The sequence below is a fragment of the Centruroides sculpturatus genome, unplaced genomic scaffold (assembly GCF_000671375.1).
Source record: "Centruroides sculpturatus isolate CEXI.00-Female unplaced genomic scaffold, Cexi_2.0 scaffold2230, whole genome shotgun sequence".
In the NCBI taxonomy this organism is placed as follows: domain Eukaryota; kingdom Metazoa; phylum Arthropoda; class Arachnida; order Scorpiones; family Buthidae; genus Centruroides; species Centruroides sculpturatus.
The window spans coordinates 38,579-57,599 of record NW_019386757.1 but is presented as its reverse complement, the minus strand read 5'-3'; the positions used below and the strand labels follow the sequence as shown (position 1 = coordinate 57,599).

At 28.7% G+C, this 19,021-nt stretch overlaps 1 protein-coding gene across 1 annotated transcript; it reads left to right on the top strand.

Moving 5' to 3' along the window:
* Positions 1-343: 343 nt before the first annotated feature.
* Positions 344-18,676, top strand: LOC111615730 (muscle calcium channel subunit alpha-1-like). The gene is made up of 11 exons (XM_023357170.1): positions 344-392; positions 2,920-3,066; positions 6,564-6,765; positions 6,848-6,902; positions 7,010-7,183; positions 9,205-9,263; positions 12,337-12,420; positions 12,501-12,623; positions 15,561-15,626; positions 16,842-16,933; positions 18,634-18,676. Exons 1-11 carry the CDS (start codon positions 373-375, stop codon positions 18,674-18,676), a joined length of 1,065 nt encoding a protein of 354 aa, XP_023212938.1. The 5' UTR covers positions 344-372.
* Positions 18,677-19,021: the final 345 nt, after the last annotated feature.

The following is a 19,021-nucleotide window of genomic DNA, read 5'->3' as shown; positions in this document are numbered from 1 at the left end:
GTATTTGGAATTAGTGATCTAAATCAATTGATAAAAAAAGTTAGATTTTTTAGTTTTTCAAATGTATAAATGTTTATATTTTAAAAAAAATTTAAATACAATGTTAAATGTTTTTTAAAATCTTCAATTTCAATGTTCCATTGTTATGTATTCAATCTGAAGATGTTAAAATGAAATAAAATGAAAGTACTCATTAAAGTTAGTTCATATTTTTACATTTAATTTGAATTTACATATCATTATTGCTATGTTATAACAAGTTTATTTGGTGTTTTTCTGTAATGAATATTTGAACATTCTCAAACATCTATAAATTAAACATTATTATTTATTTTATAGGGAAAGTTCTTCAGATGTACAGATAGCACCAAAATGGTTGAGAAGACTTGCAAGTAAGTTATTTTAATCTGTTTTAGAAAATTATGTTTGATACTGATTTTAATATTATTATTGCTTTATACTTGGTATTAATTTCAGTGTAAACTTATAAAAAACAAATTTTATAGATTTTTGTAATGTAAAACAACAATTCTCTTTAACAAAAATTTAATATTTCTTTTGTTAGAAGATCTTTATGATTCAAAAGTTTTGATATAAGACAAACTACAATATTCATGAAGTCAATGGGTACAAATTTGTTTGAAATATAAATAAATGTTTTTAATTTGTCAATGAGATAATCTGGTATATGTGTTAATCATTCACTTTGATATCATAAAAAAGACACTTAATGCTCAAATGTTTAAAGTTAGTGGAGTTACATTTAAAATGTTTTCAATATTAGTGAGTCAAAATTCATTTATCTGTCATTATGATAATATATACTAGACAATGTATCTTTGTTAATTGTGATAACATATATGATTTCTTTGGATCAAATGGCATTATTTATCATCCAAATTCTTATGTTTATTTTAATTTATTTGAAATTAAAATTATAATTGTGTTCATTTTTCTTGGTTATTTTATGTAAACTGATTAAAAAAGACAAAATGACAAATTTGGTTTTTTATGTGTTTTTTGGACGAAACTGTTCAAAAAACACATAAAAAACTAAATTTGTCTTTAATTTTTACAAAGTTTTATATGAGAATTTACAAAATAAATTTATATTTGACTTTTGTCTTTTTTAATCAGTTTATATAATACAGTTTACTAAAGAATTAATTAATGGTGAGAAGTATTTTTTAAAGTTTCTTACATTTGACATTACATCTGAATTTTTTACATGACATTTTGTATACAATATTTCATTTATCAACTTACAATATTATTCTGTAATGTAATAATTTTTTAGTTTGAAACAAAGCCAATTTATTATTAGCTACAGGTCTCATTTTAAGTGAATTATTGAATTGAAATTATCTCTCTGTAATTTTATAGGGAACTTCACAATTAAAAATCACAGCCTCTTTATACCACTTCTTGTGGAATGATAAAGACCTCATAGATGACAAATAGAGCAGTGGAGTTTACAGTACATCATTCCAACCATAAATGAAGATACAAACATTAATATGGAATGTGTTAGATAACTTCCTGATTCCTCAATCAAAGGCTCATCAAGCATAAATATGACATTAAAAGAGTAGGGAATGCTATAATTTTGTTTTCCTATGCACAGAGATAGATTGGCAGGTGACCAAAATCATCTGAACCATCTCCCATATATCTCATGCAAACATTGTAGAGAAGTCTGAAATTTATAATCACTCTGTTATCAACTTGTGCATAAACAGCAGTGACAAGGATTCCTTCCCCTTCCTGGCAATAGCTCCTGTCATATCAACTGCTGCCATCGTAGCTCTTCCTTCATTTGTTTACTTTATTGGTGACCATCCCTTCATTTTTTCTTCTGACACTAGAACTTGTCTTTTGACTATCCATTTCTGATGATGACTCATTCACTGGGTCAAAAATGTTAGGATTTTTCTTTTAAATCTCACTGTTAAATTGTGCATTAAATAATTTAGATAAAATAGTATGCATAATTGCATGTCATCACTCCACAGATACTACATTTTGCTATTGTAAGTATTAAAATAATACCAGGTGAGCAACTGAAAAGTTTACTCACAAGAAGTAAAGTGAGAAGTTTGTTAATGCTGCAAGTCAGATTTGATGACACTCTGAACATAAAAAGAGATGTAAACAAAACATTATCTAAAGAAAGACTTCAAGACATCTGAACATTCAAGACATCATGCTTAGAAGTGACTCCCACAAAAATCTTTAGCTCAAAATAAGAATAGATAAAAGTTTATCTATTCTTATGTGAATAGATAAGAGTTCTAATTGATTCTTAGTTATGTGAATAGATAAAGTTCTATTCACATAACTAAGAATCAAATTTTAGCCTTATAGATTATGAATTTCTCAAGAACCAGCTCTTATCACAAAATTGATTCATGATGCTGTCAAACTTTTTATTTCATTTTTTAAAAATACAACTTAATTTCTCACCTAATAGTTGTTATATTATTATCATAGTGATTGATTATGATTAAAATTCTATTATATTCATTAGCACTTTTGCATATACTATTTACCTTCTATATTCATATTTATATAAAAACAAGAAATTACCTAATCAATAAAAACAATTTGGTGCAATGAATATGGTTTATTTTTCAACCTTATATGATAACTGTTGAAATCATTGATTAAACATATACTTTTAATGATTTTATATATAGAATTCTTTAAATATATCCTGTAAAAATATGCTTCATATATCAGAAATTGCTTAAAATTTCTAATTTAATAGATATTAAAATATGAAAATGTAGGATAATTGTCCTATTATACATGTAGTTTGATCAACTCTCAATAAAGTAATTAATAAATGATAACAGTTTTAAAAATTTGAAATTTATTGACAAAATAATTAATATAAAAAGCATAAATAATTCTTTTTAGAGGTGAATACATTATATATCAAGGTGGAGATATAAATAAGCCAACAATTGAAGAAAGAAAATGGGAAAATAATGAATTCAATTTTGATGATGTTGCCAAAGCAATGTTAACTCTTTTTACTGTTTCTACTTTTGAAGGATGGCCAAAGTAAGAATTTTTTTTTACATTTAGGATATTTTTTTTAAATATTATTAATTATCTTTTATAAACAGAAAAAAAGGTTATTGTTATTCCATAATTTTATAAATTTCAGAAATAATGATAGAATTCATTTAAATTTAGAAATTTTTTTAAATTTTTAGCAGGTGCAAAAAATAATCTAAAAACATTTCAATTTTTTATAAATTAAGTTCAAATAAAGTTTATAATTTTTTGTTAAGGCATACACTACAATGCTAAGGTCAATTGATTTTTCTTGAATGAACCGATTCCTTGATTAAACATGTATTAAGATGTAAACCATAATGCTAACAAAAAAAAGTTAATTGATGTTATCATTGTGATGTTAACCTTAATGTATATATTTATTTAATCATGAAATTAGATCAATGGGTTAGCCCAAACGTTTGTTTAAAAGTGAATTAATTGCTGGTTTGTGGGTAATTGCTTATTTTGTTTAATTTTATACCAGTAATATCGTGATGATTGAAAGTCTAAACCAGATATGGAAAGCTTAGGGGCAGGAGGCCCAATTAACTATATATGAACTTCTGATCTAGACTGGAAGCCATGTGAATTCAATTCAAAAATTTTTCTCTGAATGGAGTTACATAGATAACTTGGCATGACTGTTGTTATCAGAAAAAGTATGATGTACAGGGGCAAGACATTAAAGGAAACCGCTGTTAGTTTGAAATTAGAGATGAAATAATCGCAACCTCAAATTATCCAAGATTTACATATTTCCATCAACAAGAACTTGTTTGTTTTATGAAAGTTTTAGGAGATTTAATTCACCAGCAGACTTACCAATAATAAATTCTTTTCAGTATGGTCTGCATCTGAATTCAGCTATTATTCCACATATTGAAGAGCTCACTTATATTGTTTTACACTAAGTAACTTAACAATCGCATCATAGTATCAAAGGTGTAAATATTAATACTGACTTTACTAATTCCAAATTTCACTGTTAGGTAACAAAATTAGAAACTCCTTATTCTAACAAACTAAGCTCCTCTCTTTGTATTCAGAAGAAAGATTTATACCTGTATAAAATCTAGTATGTATAGCATACCTCTCAGCAAAGGAGGTTTCTATATGGATGATTACTATATTTTACATTGGAGTTACTACTAGACCCCTATTTAAATGTATCATCAAACACAAAATGAATATAAAAGCAGAGATTAAGTACTGTATTAGCAAGATTAACAGTTACTGATGGCTCTACATCTGATTGGAACAATGTGAAAATAATACATACACCTCATAAATATACCTTCCAATCCAATTATTTTATTCTTGACAGAAACTGTTTTAAATTAGATGTAATAGAGCATGCAGTTTACCATCACACAAATTTCAGATGTTTGCAATTATTTATTTTAATTCTTCTGTATATATTTTTATGTTTAACATCAATCTTTATAATACTAACTACAAAATATACTGTACANTGTGTGTGTGTGTGTGTGTGTGTGTGTGTGTGTGTGTGTGTGTGTGTGTCCTTCATGAATTACCACACCGTTTATTCGATTGCCGTGAAACTTTGGGAAGTTGTTTAATATACTCCCGCGAAGGTTTCTGGCATAGTATGATTGCCACTTCATGGCAATCATACTATACTTTGGGAAGTTTTTTAATGCACTCCATTTCTGGCATAGTACATTTATCCTACGATAGATGGTGCGATCCTACGATAGAGTGTATATGAGCATTTCATCGTGAGATCGATGGATTTCAAATTGTGAAGACCATTTCTCTCTCCAAAAAATATCTCTATATATGCATTTGTGAACTGTTATTTACAATATTTGTAATAATTTTTGTTTAATCACTTTATTTCAACTATTTTTTGCTAATTATGTATTTGCTCAAACTTTGTTAAAACCTTAAATGTACCCCGAACAACAACCGAAGTTGTAGGAGGAAATTCGCCTGTTTTACTGATCTAGGGATCCCCCTTTTCCAAATTTTAATATCAACTCAAAATAATTTAAAAAGACAAATTACAATAAAATGGTTTATTATCCAACTATCAGAAATTTCACAACATGCAAAGGAAGAGAGGAAGGAGCAATTAAATAATTAAAATTATAAAGGATTTTAAAAAATATATAAAAATGGGGAATATCGCACTTCTGACAATCGCTGCAAGTGTGGAGGCTAAATTTGGAGAATCCGTGCTTCTTGCATGTACAACTGTATGTGGCCAGCTCACACGTCTGAAAACCATCTGATTTATTCGTGTACGCACCAGACGGAAAAACAAAAAATATCATGTATCCACAAGCACTCCAATAAATAAATAGAATTGAAATGACACTTTGAAATGTTTTCCCGATGAAAATGAATAATAATAATAAGTTTCAATAAAAATGATAAAATGTAAATTGAATTTTATCATAACGAGTTTGCTTGAATTTCCTTTCTTCTGAGATCGCAGCAATGCACGACGGGTAAGCTAGTTAAGAATAAACACTGACAGTCAAACTAAGGCTATCATTTTAAATGTGTGTAATTATCTTAATTGTCAAACTTGATGTTACAGCAATAAATCAAAAACAGTGACTTAACATGAAAAACTTAGTCTCTTCATGTAAGTTAATCAAACTTAAAGGTTCGATGTCACATCAATCTTTTTACTAAATTAAAAAAGAAACTTTCACTTTGCCTGAGGATGATGCCTTATAATACATCGAAAGCACTAGCAGCAATATAATGTTATTTAAATGTATTTAACATCTTTTTGTGAAAGTATTTAATGCCTTTCTGTGAAAGTCTCAGTCTTTTAGTGCTCACAGGGTGGAAAAAGTAAAAAAAGAAAAAACACAATAAATTCAACAGTCTGTTTATAAATAGTTTTCTGAAAATGAGGACATTATAAACTGAAATGGGAAGTAAACAGATATTTATCAGCTTTTAATATATAAGTCCAAGTAGAAGTGTCTAATGATAACAACAACAATTAAAGTGTGGATTGACATACAGAAAATGAACAGGAGAGAACCAAGGTGAGGAATGAGTACACATATTTTTGGTGATTTTGGGAAAAATTGCAATAGATGAATATGTCTGGTACATAAAGAACTTTTTGCATTTTCTAGACACACTTGATGATTTTAGACAAAGGAAAAGATGTTTGATGAGTTTATAATTGTGAGTTAAAATTGACAGACAGTCTACATCACTGCAAAACCCATACCCACTATCAAACTTATTTTTGAAATTTTTGTAGGTTGTTACATGAAATATGGTGATTTTACTTCAAAAGATTGCTAACATTTTCATGCAATCTTTGTTCCTATATAAATTAGAGATATTAGTTCAGATGATAGATGTATCAGTTCAGTTTGAACTGATACATGTTTCATCAAATTTAATTTTAATACATTGAATTAATAATGATACAGAAATATTATTTGTTAATCTAATTTTTCTTTTAGCTTTAAATATAATTACAACTATTTTATATTTTTCAGATTGCTGTATGTAGCAATAGATTCTCATGCTGAAAATATTGGTCCTATATACAACTACCAGCCAGTTGTTGCAATTTATTTCATTGTTTATATCATCATCATTGCATTTTTTATGGTGAATATTTTTGTTGGTTTTGTGATTGTTACTTTTCAAAGTGAAGGTGAACAAGAATATAAGAACTGTGAACTTGATAAAAATCAGGTATATCTTTGATATTTCTTATTTAAATACTGTATTATATTTTTTCCTTGAATTTATTTTAAAATTATTCTAAAAAATCTAGTCTTTCAACTTATCTAAATGCTCACTAATGTCATATAAGAAGATAGTGCTCAAAAGCTGACAGAAAATGAAATTGTGAAATGATATCTGTTGTCAATTAAAAGTTTACAAAGCATTATACATTTTTGCTATTAAAAATTGAAAAGCTATTTTTTTGTTTCAGAACGTCTTCTAGCTGCTCAGAATCCACTTTCTCATGCAGATAGACCTCATCAATTGTTTGCCGATGCACCTCCACCACCGTGTGCACCAGTGGTAGCACCAATGGCTGCACCACCACCGCCGCCACCACCAATGGTTGGACTTCCTCCTCCGCCAATGACAGTGGTTACATCTGGTAAATTAAGTACATAATCATTAATTCAAAAAAATTCACATGTAGTAAACTCAATATCTTTAAAAGTGTTTTCTAGATATCAAAATAACCATAAATGATTCCATAACTTCTCTTTTAAAATAGGAATACAGTCGACCCTCCCATAACACTGTTGACGATTCCATTTTATATGAATTTCATGTTGTACGAGTCACTTAGATTTTACAAATCCATGAGCTGTTCATAGCCTGGCACACGTATTTGTAAAATCTAAGTGACTCGTACAACATGGAATTCATATAAAACGAAATTATCAACAGTGTTATAGGTGGGGTCGACTGTAGTTATATTTAATTAATAAAAAATATTAGCAGTTATATATAAAAATCTATAGCAATATAATAAAGACTAGTTTCCATGTTAAACAACTTAGAATATTATCATGAATCATATGTTGCTGCCCACCAGTGACTGAGTGGACAAAACTACTGAACATGTGGGTTTGTGCCTTGTTAACAGACTGACCACACATTTTCCAGATTATCTTGTAACAATCTAAATAGGAGCTGTTTTTCCATAGAAAGTTGTCCCCAGGAGGCATCCCCCTCAACAGATCACCTGTGTGCCATGTTGCCACATACATATATATAAAAAACAAACAAGCATGTTGCTGNACCGTAGGGGGGGGGAAGGAGCGGGTTTAACGTCCCGCATGTTGTCATCTTTTGTCCTCTCACCGGATTCGATACAAATTAAACGAATTGTAATTTCAGTAATTAGCGAATTACTCCCCCCACGTTAATGCCTTAGGTGATTGGGAATGGGGGAGAGTTTGTTTTCACGTTTTATTCGCTCGTTCTTTGTCATTAACATTGTAATTAAAATCCGATTTTAATAATTAATAACGGCGATAAAGGCTTTTTTTATATATATAAACGTAACATTATCGTTACGAAAAACACATAAATGTAAAGATGAACGTTCCGGATGTTTAGTTGTTACGTATTTTTGTTACTGAATTGTGTATTTTTTTTTATTGTCTTTACGACAAAAATAACATTTTATTGTCCATTATGAAAATATCGGATTTTCTCATTAAATTCGCTGAATTTTATGGAAAAAAGTTCATTCCGCTCTAAAGAGAAATATAAAAATTTATGTACTTCGATATTTTACTTTTAGTAATGCTCTTGCTTTTATTTCTTTTTTAAAAATTGCCGCCTATTTTAATAGTGCCTTTTTATCTTCTACATTCTGTGCACGTTTGTATGTCTGTACGTATCTTATACGCATATTTTTCTAAGTATGAATGCAGCCCGCACTTACAAAATGGCATTTCCTCCACACTTTGCGCCGTTGAATTACTCATGCCAACGATTATATGCACATTTTCTCAGTTCTGTATGCAGATAACTTCTCTTTCTAGCATACATGTCGGGTTTAATACAGTAATCTACCTCTATTTTACAATAGAATCGTCATTTTATTGGCTGATCCTTCCGCTTCGACCTCACTTGCACAACAGCACTTAGTTTTAACACTTAAATTGTTACGCAACCGAATTTGCCTTTCGGTATCTTAAGATTAATTAACATCCTGACTATAATTAGCTGCGAATCGAGTATTATAATGAGAAAATTGAATTTTCTCGAGGAATGAAAACTATAATTAGTTTCAATTCGCTTTCGTTAATGCCATGACGTTTCCTAATAAAATTTTCAATCCTATTTCAAAGCCATTTGCATCGTTTTAAACAATAAAATATTGATTAATTTGCTAATTTTTGTCTTTTGGATTAGGAAATTTCAGTTTATTTGAAAAATTTGCTGAAGGGATGCTAGTTTCAGGTATTAAAAACACTAGGAAGGGGGGCACTTAACTAGATTCGGTGGTACTTCTAGCAATTGTGAATCCTAGCGATGGATATTCCCCAAAAATGCTAAATTTAAATAAGAATATCCTTATGGAAAACATTTTTGTTTGTCCATGATTAATGTCTGGTATAATTTTCATTAATGTCGTGCCTTTTTCTGTTTCGTTAGACGTTAATGATATGGCAATTGCTCTCAGCCACGTATCTTTCTTCCCAGTTTCAAATGAAGTAATGATTTAACTTGATTATCCACCATAATTTTGCTCGTAAATTCCTTTTAAAAGTTATCAAGAATTTCCGTTTTTCTTTTCCAGCAACCGCTTCATTATCATCTCCATGCAACTTGGTTGTTATTTATTTGAAAAGTTATACTTTTATCGTGTTTCCAAATAAATCATTTAAAAGTTATTCCGTTGTTGAAACTACAGATTATCAGTAAACGACAAGATAAGAGTTTCCGTTGAAATTCGAACGTGTGCAAAATCTTGTTTAAAATAGCAATTTATAGTATCAATTTTATACTAAATTGATCGAATTTTTTAAATATTTTATCTATATTTAGCTATTGTAATGGATAATAAAGTACCGACGAAGCTTATTTTCTACTTTCATGCAAGCGATCGTACACCACGTACCCTCTCTTAATTCATAAATGTACACTTATATCTAGCTTTAAATTATATTTTAACTTAAATGTACGCTCGTATCCGGCTTTAAAACCGTACTTACTCTCTTAAAAATGTCATTAATTCCCGTTCTGCGCTGATTTCTGATCACAATGAATGCTCAAGATGATTGGACTTACGACAGTTTAAATTCTCTTTCAGATTTATTTGATATTCCGTCAGGATATTAAAATTCGAATGATTTATTATGCGCATTAATAATTGTAGGCGAATTATATAATTCCGTCGGAGAATTTAACAATGTTTGCAATTTTGACTTTTGACTCAAATTAATTTTTAACAGAGCGTGAGATATCGCTAATTTAAAGATGAATTAATGTTAATTCTTTGTCGGAATGACCACTTAGAGTTTATTAAATTTCTCTCTCTCTCTCTGTGTGTGTGTGTGAATTAGCATGGGACCCAAGTTAAGTTAGTCGAAAGGCTCCTTTCGGGTTTGGTTCACCATGTTCCCTCGGGTGGCCAACCTGTAATAAGTGGTCCGCATCGTAAGCTCGTTAGAAATTTTTCTTGGAAACACCAGAGGGGTTTGCCCGCCTTTCAATGGTGTTACAGAACTTGCCAGAAGTTTCACTTTGAAAATTATACTCTTGTTTTTATTTTCTGTATTCTCTCCGGTATAGTATGATTGTGAACTTAAAATTATCAGTTGTTCTCACTTCGATTTCTACACTTGGATGATTTAATTCCATTAGCATCCATCCAAACTTTAAAAGATGAGAAGATGATTATTCATTCACTCATAATCGGGTTGGTCTTCCCTCTTCATTTATATCCAAGCGAAATTTACTTTTTTTCCTAACTGGAGAATAATTTTCTCTTTGTTTACAGCTATGTTCATTCGACGAAATAAAAGAAAACACCAATTTCTTTACTTTCATACTTGTTTTCTTTTCTCTATTTACAAGTATTCTCCATTTTTACTTGTTCATAACCAGGGAAGATGTCTCTGTTCATTTACAGTTATATTCTGACTTGGAATAGGAGAATTTTGTAAGTGAAGAGGAAACATTCTAGTTAAGGATAAGTGGAATTTAGTTACGGATAGTTACTTTTTCACTTTGACTTTCACTATGAATGAAGTAATGGGTGTTGCAAACCACAGGTTTGCAACACCCATTACTTCATTCATAAATATGTGCTGTTACTTTCTCATTCGTTTATTCACAACTGTGGTCGTTTTCAAATTCCCAATCCTCTTTGAATTTCATATCTCCTCCCGGGGAACAATCATTTTTATTTTCCACATCTGGAAATCGTTAGAGAATTTCTTAGAAAGCTGCATCTTAACATAAAACCGTTATAAATTATACGAAAAAAAAGAACACACAAAAATGCAAATTTTCTCTTATATATTTAGTTTTATTTTTTAATTTAAAAGTCCGAAATCCTCCCTCCCAGCTCGCAAATTTCACTTAACAACGGAGCCGAATCGTGAGTATAAGATGGCGAGGGAGAAGAATCGTGACGTCACGCGAATTTCGCGGCGTGCTTCCGATTACACGCCAAGTTCTACGGAGAAAGTCGAGAAATAAATAAATAAATAAATAAATAAAAAGAAGGGAAAAAAGATTTTCCCACCAGACACATCTTGTAACGAAATTTGCCATTTTTCGAAGGGGGGGTGGAAAGATGCAGCAATTCGTTCGATCATTAGACGTCACCATTAATCTCTAATGTATAATTGTACTTGTTAAGCTTAGTGTCCGATGGTGTGACATCGTAACTCGAGATAAGAGGCTTAACGAGCCAGCAACACGTTAGCATCACTTGGAAGTTTAGTCCAAAGTATGAAGAAACGATGCCGTTTATTACTTTTAAATCCGCGTGCCAACTTGATATATAATGTGTTTGATTAGGTACAGGGTTTTACTTTTCTCCTCCTAGATGACGACATCTTAATGCGTCGACTAACTTCGTGCATATATTTGACATCCTTGACGTTACCCTCCCCCCTTTTTTTTACCTCTGTGCTTCATCTGTCACGCCTTTCTCTAATACACTTAAAATGCATTTCACATTTTTGAATTTCTACGAAAAAAATAATTTAAAAGTTGACTTTTTTGGTAATTTTCTTTATTGAAGATATTATGTACAGTACTTTATGCTGTATGAATAATTGTTAATCCAGAACCTATAATCTGTAATGTCTGGTAATCTGGCACTCTGTGAAAAACAGTTAATAATCTAGGATTGGTCAATAATAATCTAACCTACTATTAGTACATGAACCAGAACTCATTTGAACATATATATTGAAAAACATGTTCATCAATGTTTTTGCAAGTTTTCAATCAACTTTAACACACTATAGAATATTCAGACTAATTAAAGAGTATTTATAAACAAATCAAAAGCATAGAGCAGCATATTCTGGTACAAAATGTACAGTAATGTCTTCAATGTTTAGGCAACTGTACATATAACTTACCAGATTTTGCAAAATTACAAAAATGTCCAGTAATCTGGCATTTTTAATAATCAATACCATTTGATTCAAGGTGCTGAATTAGCAAACTTCTACTATAATTAATTTTAAAGATTACAATTTTAATCTTTATTAAAAATTTAATAATTGTTAATTTTTAAATATATAATAATTTTATATTTGACAGAATTATTTTGGTGATGCTTGGAATGTATTTGATTTCATCATTGTTCTTGGTAGCTTTATTGATATTGTTTATTCTGAAGTCAATGTAAGTAAAGAGGATAAAGTTTTGTTCGTACATTTGTTAAAATTAAAACATTCTAATAACTGAAACATTTAATATTTCAGCCAGGAACAAATATCATTAGTATCAACTTTTTTCGTCTGTTTCGTGTGATGCGTCTCATAAAACTTTTGAGTCGAGGAGAAGGCATTCGCACATTATTATGGACATTCATCAAATCATTTCAAGTAAATTTATATGAAATATTTGGATTATTTATTTATAAATTTTTAAAATATTTGTTTACATTGTTCTCAATATAGATATTTCTGAAATTATATGAAATATATTTTTTTAATAGAATTTATGTAAATATTTTTCACTTTTAGTAACTGTTTTAATAGTCTTAATCAAATAATTTATAAATAAAAGATTCTTTCTTAAAAGTTAATAGCACAAAAATAGATATTTTATTTTACATAATATAAATTATCATTAAATAAAGATGAAATTTAGACATTTTGAAAAAAACTTCATTAAGAATTAACTCAACAATGATTACAAAATTGGTTAAAATGATCAGAAAAGATCATGAATTTACAAGAATAAAAGAATAAGTTGTTAGTGTATTATTTCTTATTATATTATTTTTTCATTTTTATTTCAAATATTTTTATATACTTCTTTTATATTTATATTTTCTTGATTTTTAATATTAATTTTAATTAAATGTAATGAGAACTAATAATTTGATGGCTGGGTGATCACATTGTTAAAGCCAACTACTCTTGGGGACCCAAAATCAAATGTAAGCAAATTAACCCAAAAATTTTTCACAAGTCTGTTGGTAGAAAAAGCTGAAAAAGCCTAACAATTTTTAATTTTAAAAATATGTGAAATAGTTAATTGGAAATTACTATTGATCTAAAAAAACAAAACCTTAAATATTGGTCCAACTATTTTTAATCTGGTAATGTTTTTAACCTTATTCAGAGGCTTTATGATGCCTTTTGAATGTGATCCATACTTAACAAATTAGAATTAAAATTGTAAAGTATCATCGCCAGGGAAGGTTTCTCTAATCTACATTTTCCAGCACCTATTTGTGGATAAAAGCTGAAGCACCCTCAAGAAGTATGGATAGAAAACAGAAGACATCCTTATGTCACCAGTTCCTTTTTCAGAAAATCCTTATATTTTTAATTGGGAAAATTTTTATATCTTTTTAAAGGACTTTTTAGTATTTTGGCAGCTAGTAGAAAGGAAGGTTGGTCACTGAGATTGTACACTCTGCAACATGAAATTAATAAATGATGGTCCCTATTTGGGTGGACTTTGTCTTAAAATACAGTGGTGCCTCGTATAATGTATGCCTCGAATAACAGACACTGTGAACAACAGACCTCTGTTTGGCCATTACATGACTCAAGCAATGGACTGGCTGCGAACAATGGACTTTCCGTTTGGCAGTTATGTGAGGCGAACAACGGTCTTTCTGCGAACAAGTGTGAATGATTTTTCCACTCTTTTGCCGTTGCCAATGACAATCGGCTATTTTTATAACACATTAGTATTATTAGAATATATTATTGTTATATCTGAAGTACAGAGCTCCCGTTGGGATTCGGCTTGCTCCCTTGTTTATTACATACATCACCTCAGTGCAGGGTATTTAATTTATTCAAGTGTTGTGCAAATCATGGCTTCTAAAAAAACAGAAAGGTGATTTCAATTGAAACAAAGCAAGACATCATCAGAAGGAGTGAAAGTTGACAAAAACTTCCTTGTCAAATGGAGAGAGGTTTAGGAGTTTACCAACACTCATTATCCAAACAGAACTGAGGCCAACAGGATCAATGATCTCTACAATGACACCCTTGCCCGTCATTTCCGACAGGTGTTGAAGAAGAGAGAGAAACAGACCATGTTGGACATGTTTTTCAAGAAGCAAGCTGCCAAAAAAAAAGGATGGAACAAGAGGAGATGATTCTGCAAGCTCTGGTAGCCTCTCCTGAATCTGACTCCAATTAAAAAACAATAAAAAGAGACCTACTGCAATGTGTAAAAAGTCTGTATCTGTATGAATGTGTAAAGAAAGTGTTCCTCCACCTCCTTCTCACAACATCTGACTACCCAGCATAATTGGTGACTACTCCATTTTCATTTTTTTTATGGTACAGTACGGTTATTTTATGCTGCGGAACGAATTATATGTTTTAACATGCATTTCTATGGGAAAATGCATTTCCTATAATGGACTTTTCATTTAATGGATGTGCACCTGGAATGGATTAAGTACATTATACGAGGCACTACTGTACTTAACTTATATTAAAAATAAATAACTATTTAGAGAATCTAATTATGCATTATTTTAAGTTTTAAAATTATTTTTTAACTTTCTAGTTCTAAATTCTTTATAAAAACCCTGTAAATGTGTTTTCTTTTTTTATATACTAAATAAGATGTGAAACTACTAGTCCAATTAAAACAAATTTTGATTGTTAAAAAAGGCTAAATATAAATTTAGTCTTTTAATAACAATATAATTTTTATGTAGAAAACAAGTATATGTTTGAATTTGAACATCGTTAAATTTCTTTTTTTGAACTTGTTCTGTCAAAACTCTTGATGATCTATAAATCAGAATGAAAATGTTCAGGAAACATTAAGATTGCTGTTATATTTATGTAGTCATTTGTTTGTTTATAATGAAAGTGAAGCATAATTAGTTCTTAAATTATATAATTATATTTTAAAAATTTCTTATATGTTGCAGAAAATTAATATGCTTAATTATATTATAAAATTAAAAATATTGTAATTTAACAGAAAAAATTATAATTCTTGAGACTATACATACAGCATGAGCCAATTTCTTTTGGTCCCTTCACATGCTATTGAGGTAATAACAATTCCACGGTGGGGTCAACCTTTTATTATAGGCTACTCGTCTGCCATACAATGCAAAAAAGTTAAAATAGTCCTTTAGCAGTGTCACAAAGATAAAATTAATAAAAACGTTTTTTAAAATTTTGGAATTGTTATTACCTCAACAGCATATGAAGGGAATGAAAGAAATTAACTCATCTTGTATGTATAGTTTCAAGAAATATAATTTTTTCTGTTAAAGTAAATTTGTCCGGGCAATTTTTTAAAAATATTGTTTTTTACACTTTTTTCAGGCACTTCCGTATGTCGCACTTCTTATAGTGATGTTATTTTTTATATATGCTGTTATTGGTATGCAGGTAAGATGAAATTTGGAAATTATATTAGCTTTTTTATTACTAATTTGAAATCTCATATTGTCAAGCTAATATAGATATAGTTATCGATGTAAATACACAAAACACAAACAAATTGAAGTTATGCTATGCTATCCATATTACCATACATTTGCTCTTTATTTATCATTTCAAACAAAACAAATGACTAGTTCAATACTCTTGTAAGTTTTTATTTCTCAACTTGAAGTTAAGTTAACATCAAATGTGATACAAACAATAATCAGAGGGTATTCAAATATTACACAATGCTTTAAGTTCCCATTACAATCAGTTGTTTTGTCTTTTTGTGACAATTACGTATTAGTCTAATCTGCAAATTTTCTTACATGGGAGAGGAAAATTGAAAAATACAGGTGAGAGGAGACACTAATGAGAGAAGTTCTTCAAATGTTTATGTTGCATAATCGTTGCCTTATCTTGGTCATCTCGTTGATTGGAGCAGAGTCCATTAACTCTCGTAATTCTTCCCTTGCACAGTCACATCGTCACTGGTTGCCTTCGTGTTCTTCCTGAAATGGCACTGAAAATAAAAGAGAGTCTCTCTCTTAACCACAAGTCAATATATACCCTCTCCTTCTCCCCTACTGGGTTTATTGTCCCTCCAGGCAATAACAGGTAAATAAACGCTTCGTAACTGACAATTTAATTTTACAGAAATGTTCAGAAATGATAAGCGATTGTCTCACTTTAATATATTTGTAAAAATGAAATTGTAGAGGAAAGCTTTATATTTATTAAATCAAGTATTACGAACGCATTAAAGTTTAACATTATGAGCTCTTTAAAATGCTTTTAATAAATTCAGTTTTAGAATTAGCTACCAAATATTTTTATCATATTTTAAGAACAATGCATTACTTATTATTATTATTTCAATAATATGAGCAAAATTTGTTATTAATACAAAATTTCAAGCATTAAAAATATACATTTTGTCAATTAAAAGGATTTTTATTTCAAACATCTTTAGAATTTTAGTTTATTACCATAAAAGAATCATAATATGAAATTTAAATATATTAAGACCTTTAACTATTTCATTTAGAAAATTGGCAATTAGAAACTAAATTTGTAAGCTATTGTAAGCTTAGAAACTATTTTTAAGTAATTGTAAATTTACAAGTAATTATGATTTTGTAAATATCTGTTTTATGTTGATTATGTTATTTAATAAAGGTTTTTGGAAGAATTGCTTTAAACCCCGAATCACCTATTAATAGAAACAATAATTTTCAAACTTTTCCTCAAGCAGTTCTAGTATTATTTAGGTAAGTTAATTTAAACTAACTACAATATTTTAAGAGATCAATTAGTATTTTGATTTAAAATTCAATATAATTTTAATTATTTTGCATTTAAGGTTATATGCATAAAATTCATTATGTTAGATTATTCTTTCAATTGCTGCTTAAATACATATAAAAAGAGAAAAATATTTTTTAACATGATATATGTTAAAAATTTATTGATTCTATAATGTAATTGCGATGGCTTATAAGAGATTTAATATTTAAATTTCAGAAAAATTTACCGATAGCTATGAAAATTAATTGTGACTAAGATCTATAGACTATAGTTGAATAAATCTTACACAAATCTTCAGAATTTTTCTGAAAATCTGAACTTAGAAATGTAATACAATATTTTGAATCTTTCCTTCTAATTCTACTTTTTCTAGTAACTGTTTAATTACTGAATATATAATATGAAATGTTATAGTTATTAATAAAGTCATCCATTTTGACATCTTTACATGTGAAGACATTTTAAATTATCTGCTATCATAATGTCTAAATCCATCAAGACAGTTTAACAAGAATGAGTAACCATAGTGAGAATTAAGCAATATTCACTAGTTTTATTTCTAATTAAAGATTGTCATAATATTTCAAGAGTAATTTCCTTGATTATTTTAAATTTTGTACCAGAAAACTTTTGGTTTATTTGCTATTGCGAATTTTATTGTCTCTACTAATTATTTTCATAAAGAATCAGTAGAGCTTATGCAGACTTTATATTTATATTGCAAACAATACAGGGTGTTGCCTAAAAAGTGATCCAGTGTGAGAATTAAAGATGTACGAGACAAATAGTTCCAACGAATATCACTTAAACAATAATTTATTACAACAGGGATTAACAGGTATACAGAAATGCCCGTCAGAGACAAATACACGAATATACAACAGGTCTCTACTCTCGTCCGGAATCTTACAAAAATTTTAATTACCACGATATAGGGTCTAATCACTAACTTATAATTAACTTATATCTAACTTAATCTAATACTATACTAATAAGAGGAAAGTNAATGATATATATATCTCATAGAACATTTAAATTTTCACAATTTCTAAGTTGTGTTGGAATTTTAAATACTATATCAGATATTCCAAAAGTTTTTTTGATTAACAACTTACATAGAACTTTCCTTTATTTCTGTTTTAATTAATTTCCTCAAAATTCTGAAATATTTCTGATATAATATGAAACTTGATTATGTTAACGTTATATTATTGCCATTCCTCATATCAATAACAATATTTTTTATTTTTAAGGAAAATATATTTGATTCTTTTTTACAAATTTTCTTTTAAAAGAAGTTTACCTTTAAAAAGTCTGAAAATTTGAAAGGCTTTTTTATTAATTTAATTTTGAGTAAACAATAAAACAACTAGATTAATGATTGAATAATAAATTTACATAATTTTTAAAGTCAAAATTATTTTATACTAAATTCTTAATTAAAAAAAAAAACACATACATAAAATTCTTTTAAACAACATTGACTTGAATAATATAAATTTAATCTCATTTAGAAATAAATTGTATGTTTTTAGTTCATTTATTAATCTATCTAATTCTGTTGTTTATTCTGAATTAAAAAGAAATACAGTACAACTTGCCTAAACAGAAAATTTATTTGGAATAGAATGATTTTTTTATGTTAAATTTTACTACAAACTAGAAATTGTCCAACACAGGAACAAGATTTTGGGTATGAAGAATAATTTTTTACTTAAGTAATGTTAATATTCCATCTGTAGAGAAATCATAAAATTGCTTCCAGTTATGAGGGCTCCATAGAGCTGACAAACTATATTCTATGAATGATTTTGAACCTTTTCAGAGAAACAAAAGTTACATGACAAGGGAACATAAATACATTGTTAATGTTAGTTTTTGATGTAATTAATCATCGAGAATTGAGTTTAAAATTGCCTTCTCAAAAACTGGATTGATAAGAACACCAAACAAAACTTTCATAATCCAGTAAATAACTTTAATGTATAATATAAAAAATTTGCTATTTGACCTGAAGCAGATCTTGTGTAAAATCAAAAACTTTTGTCAAT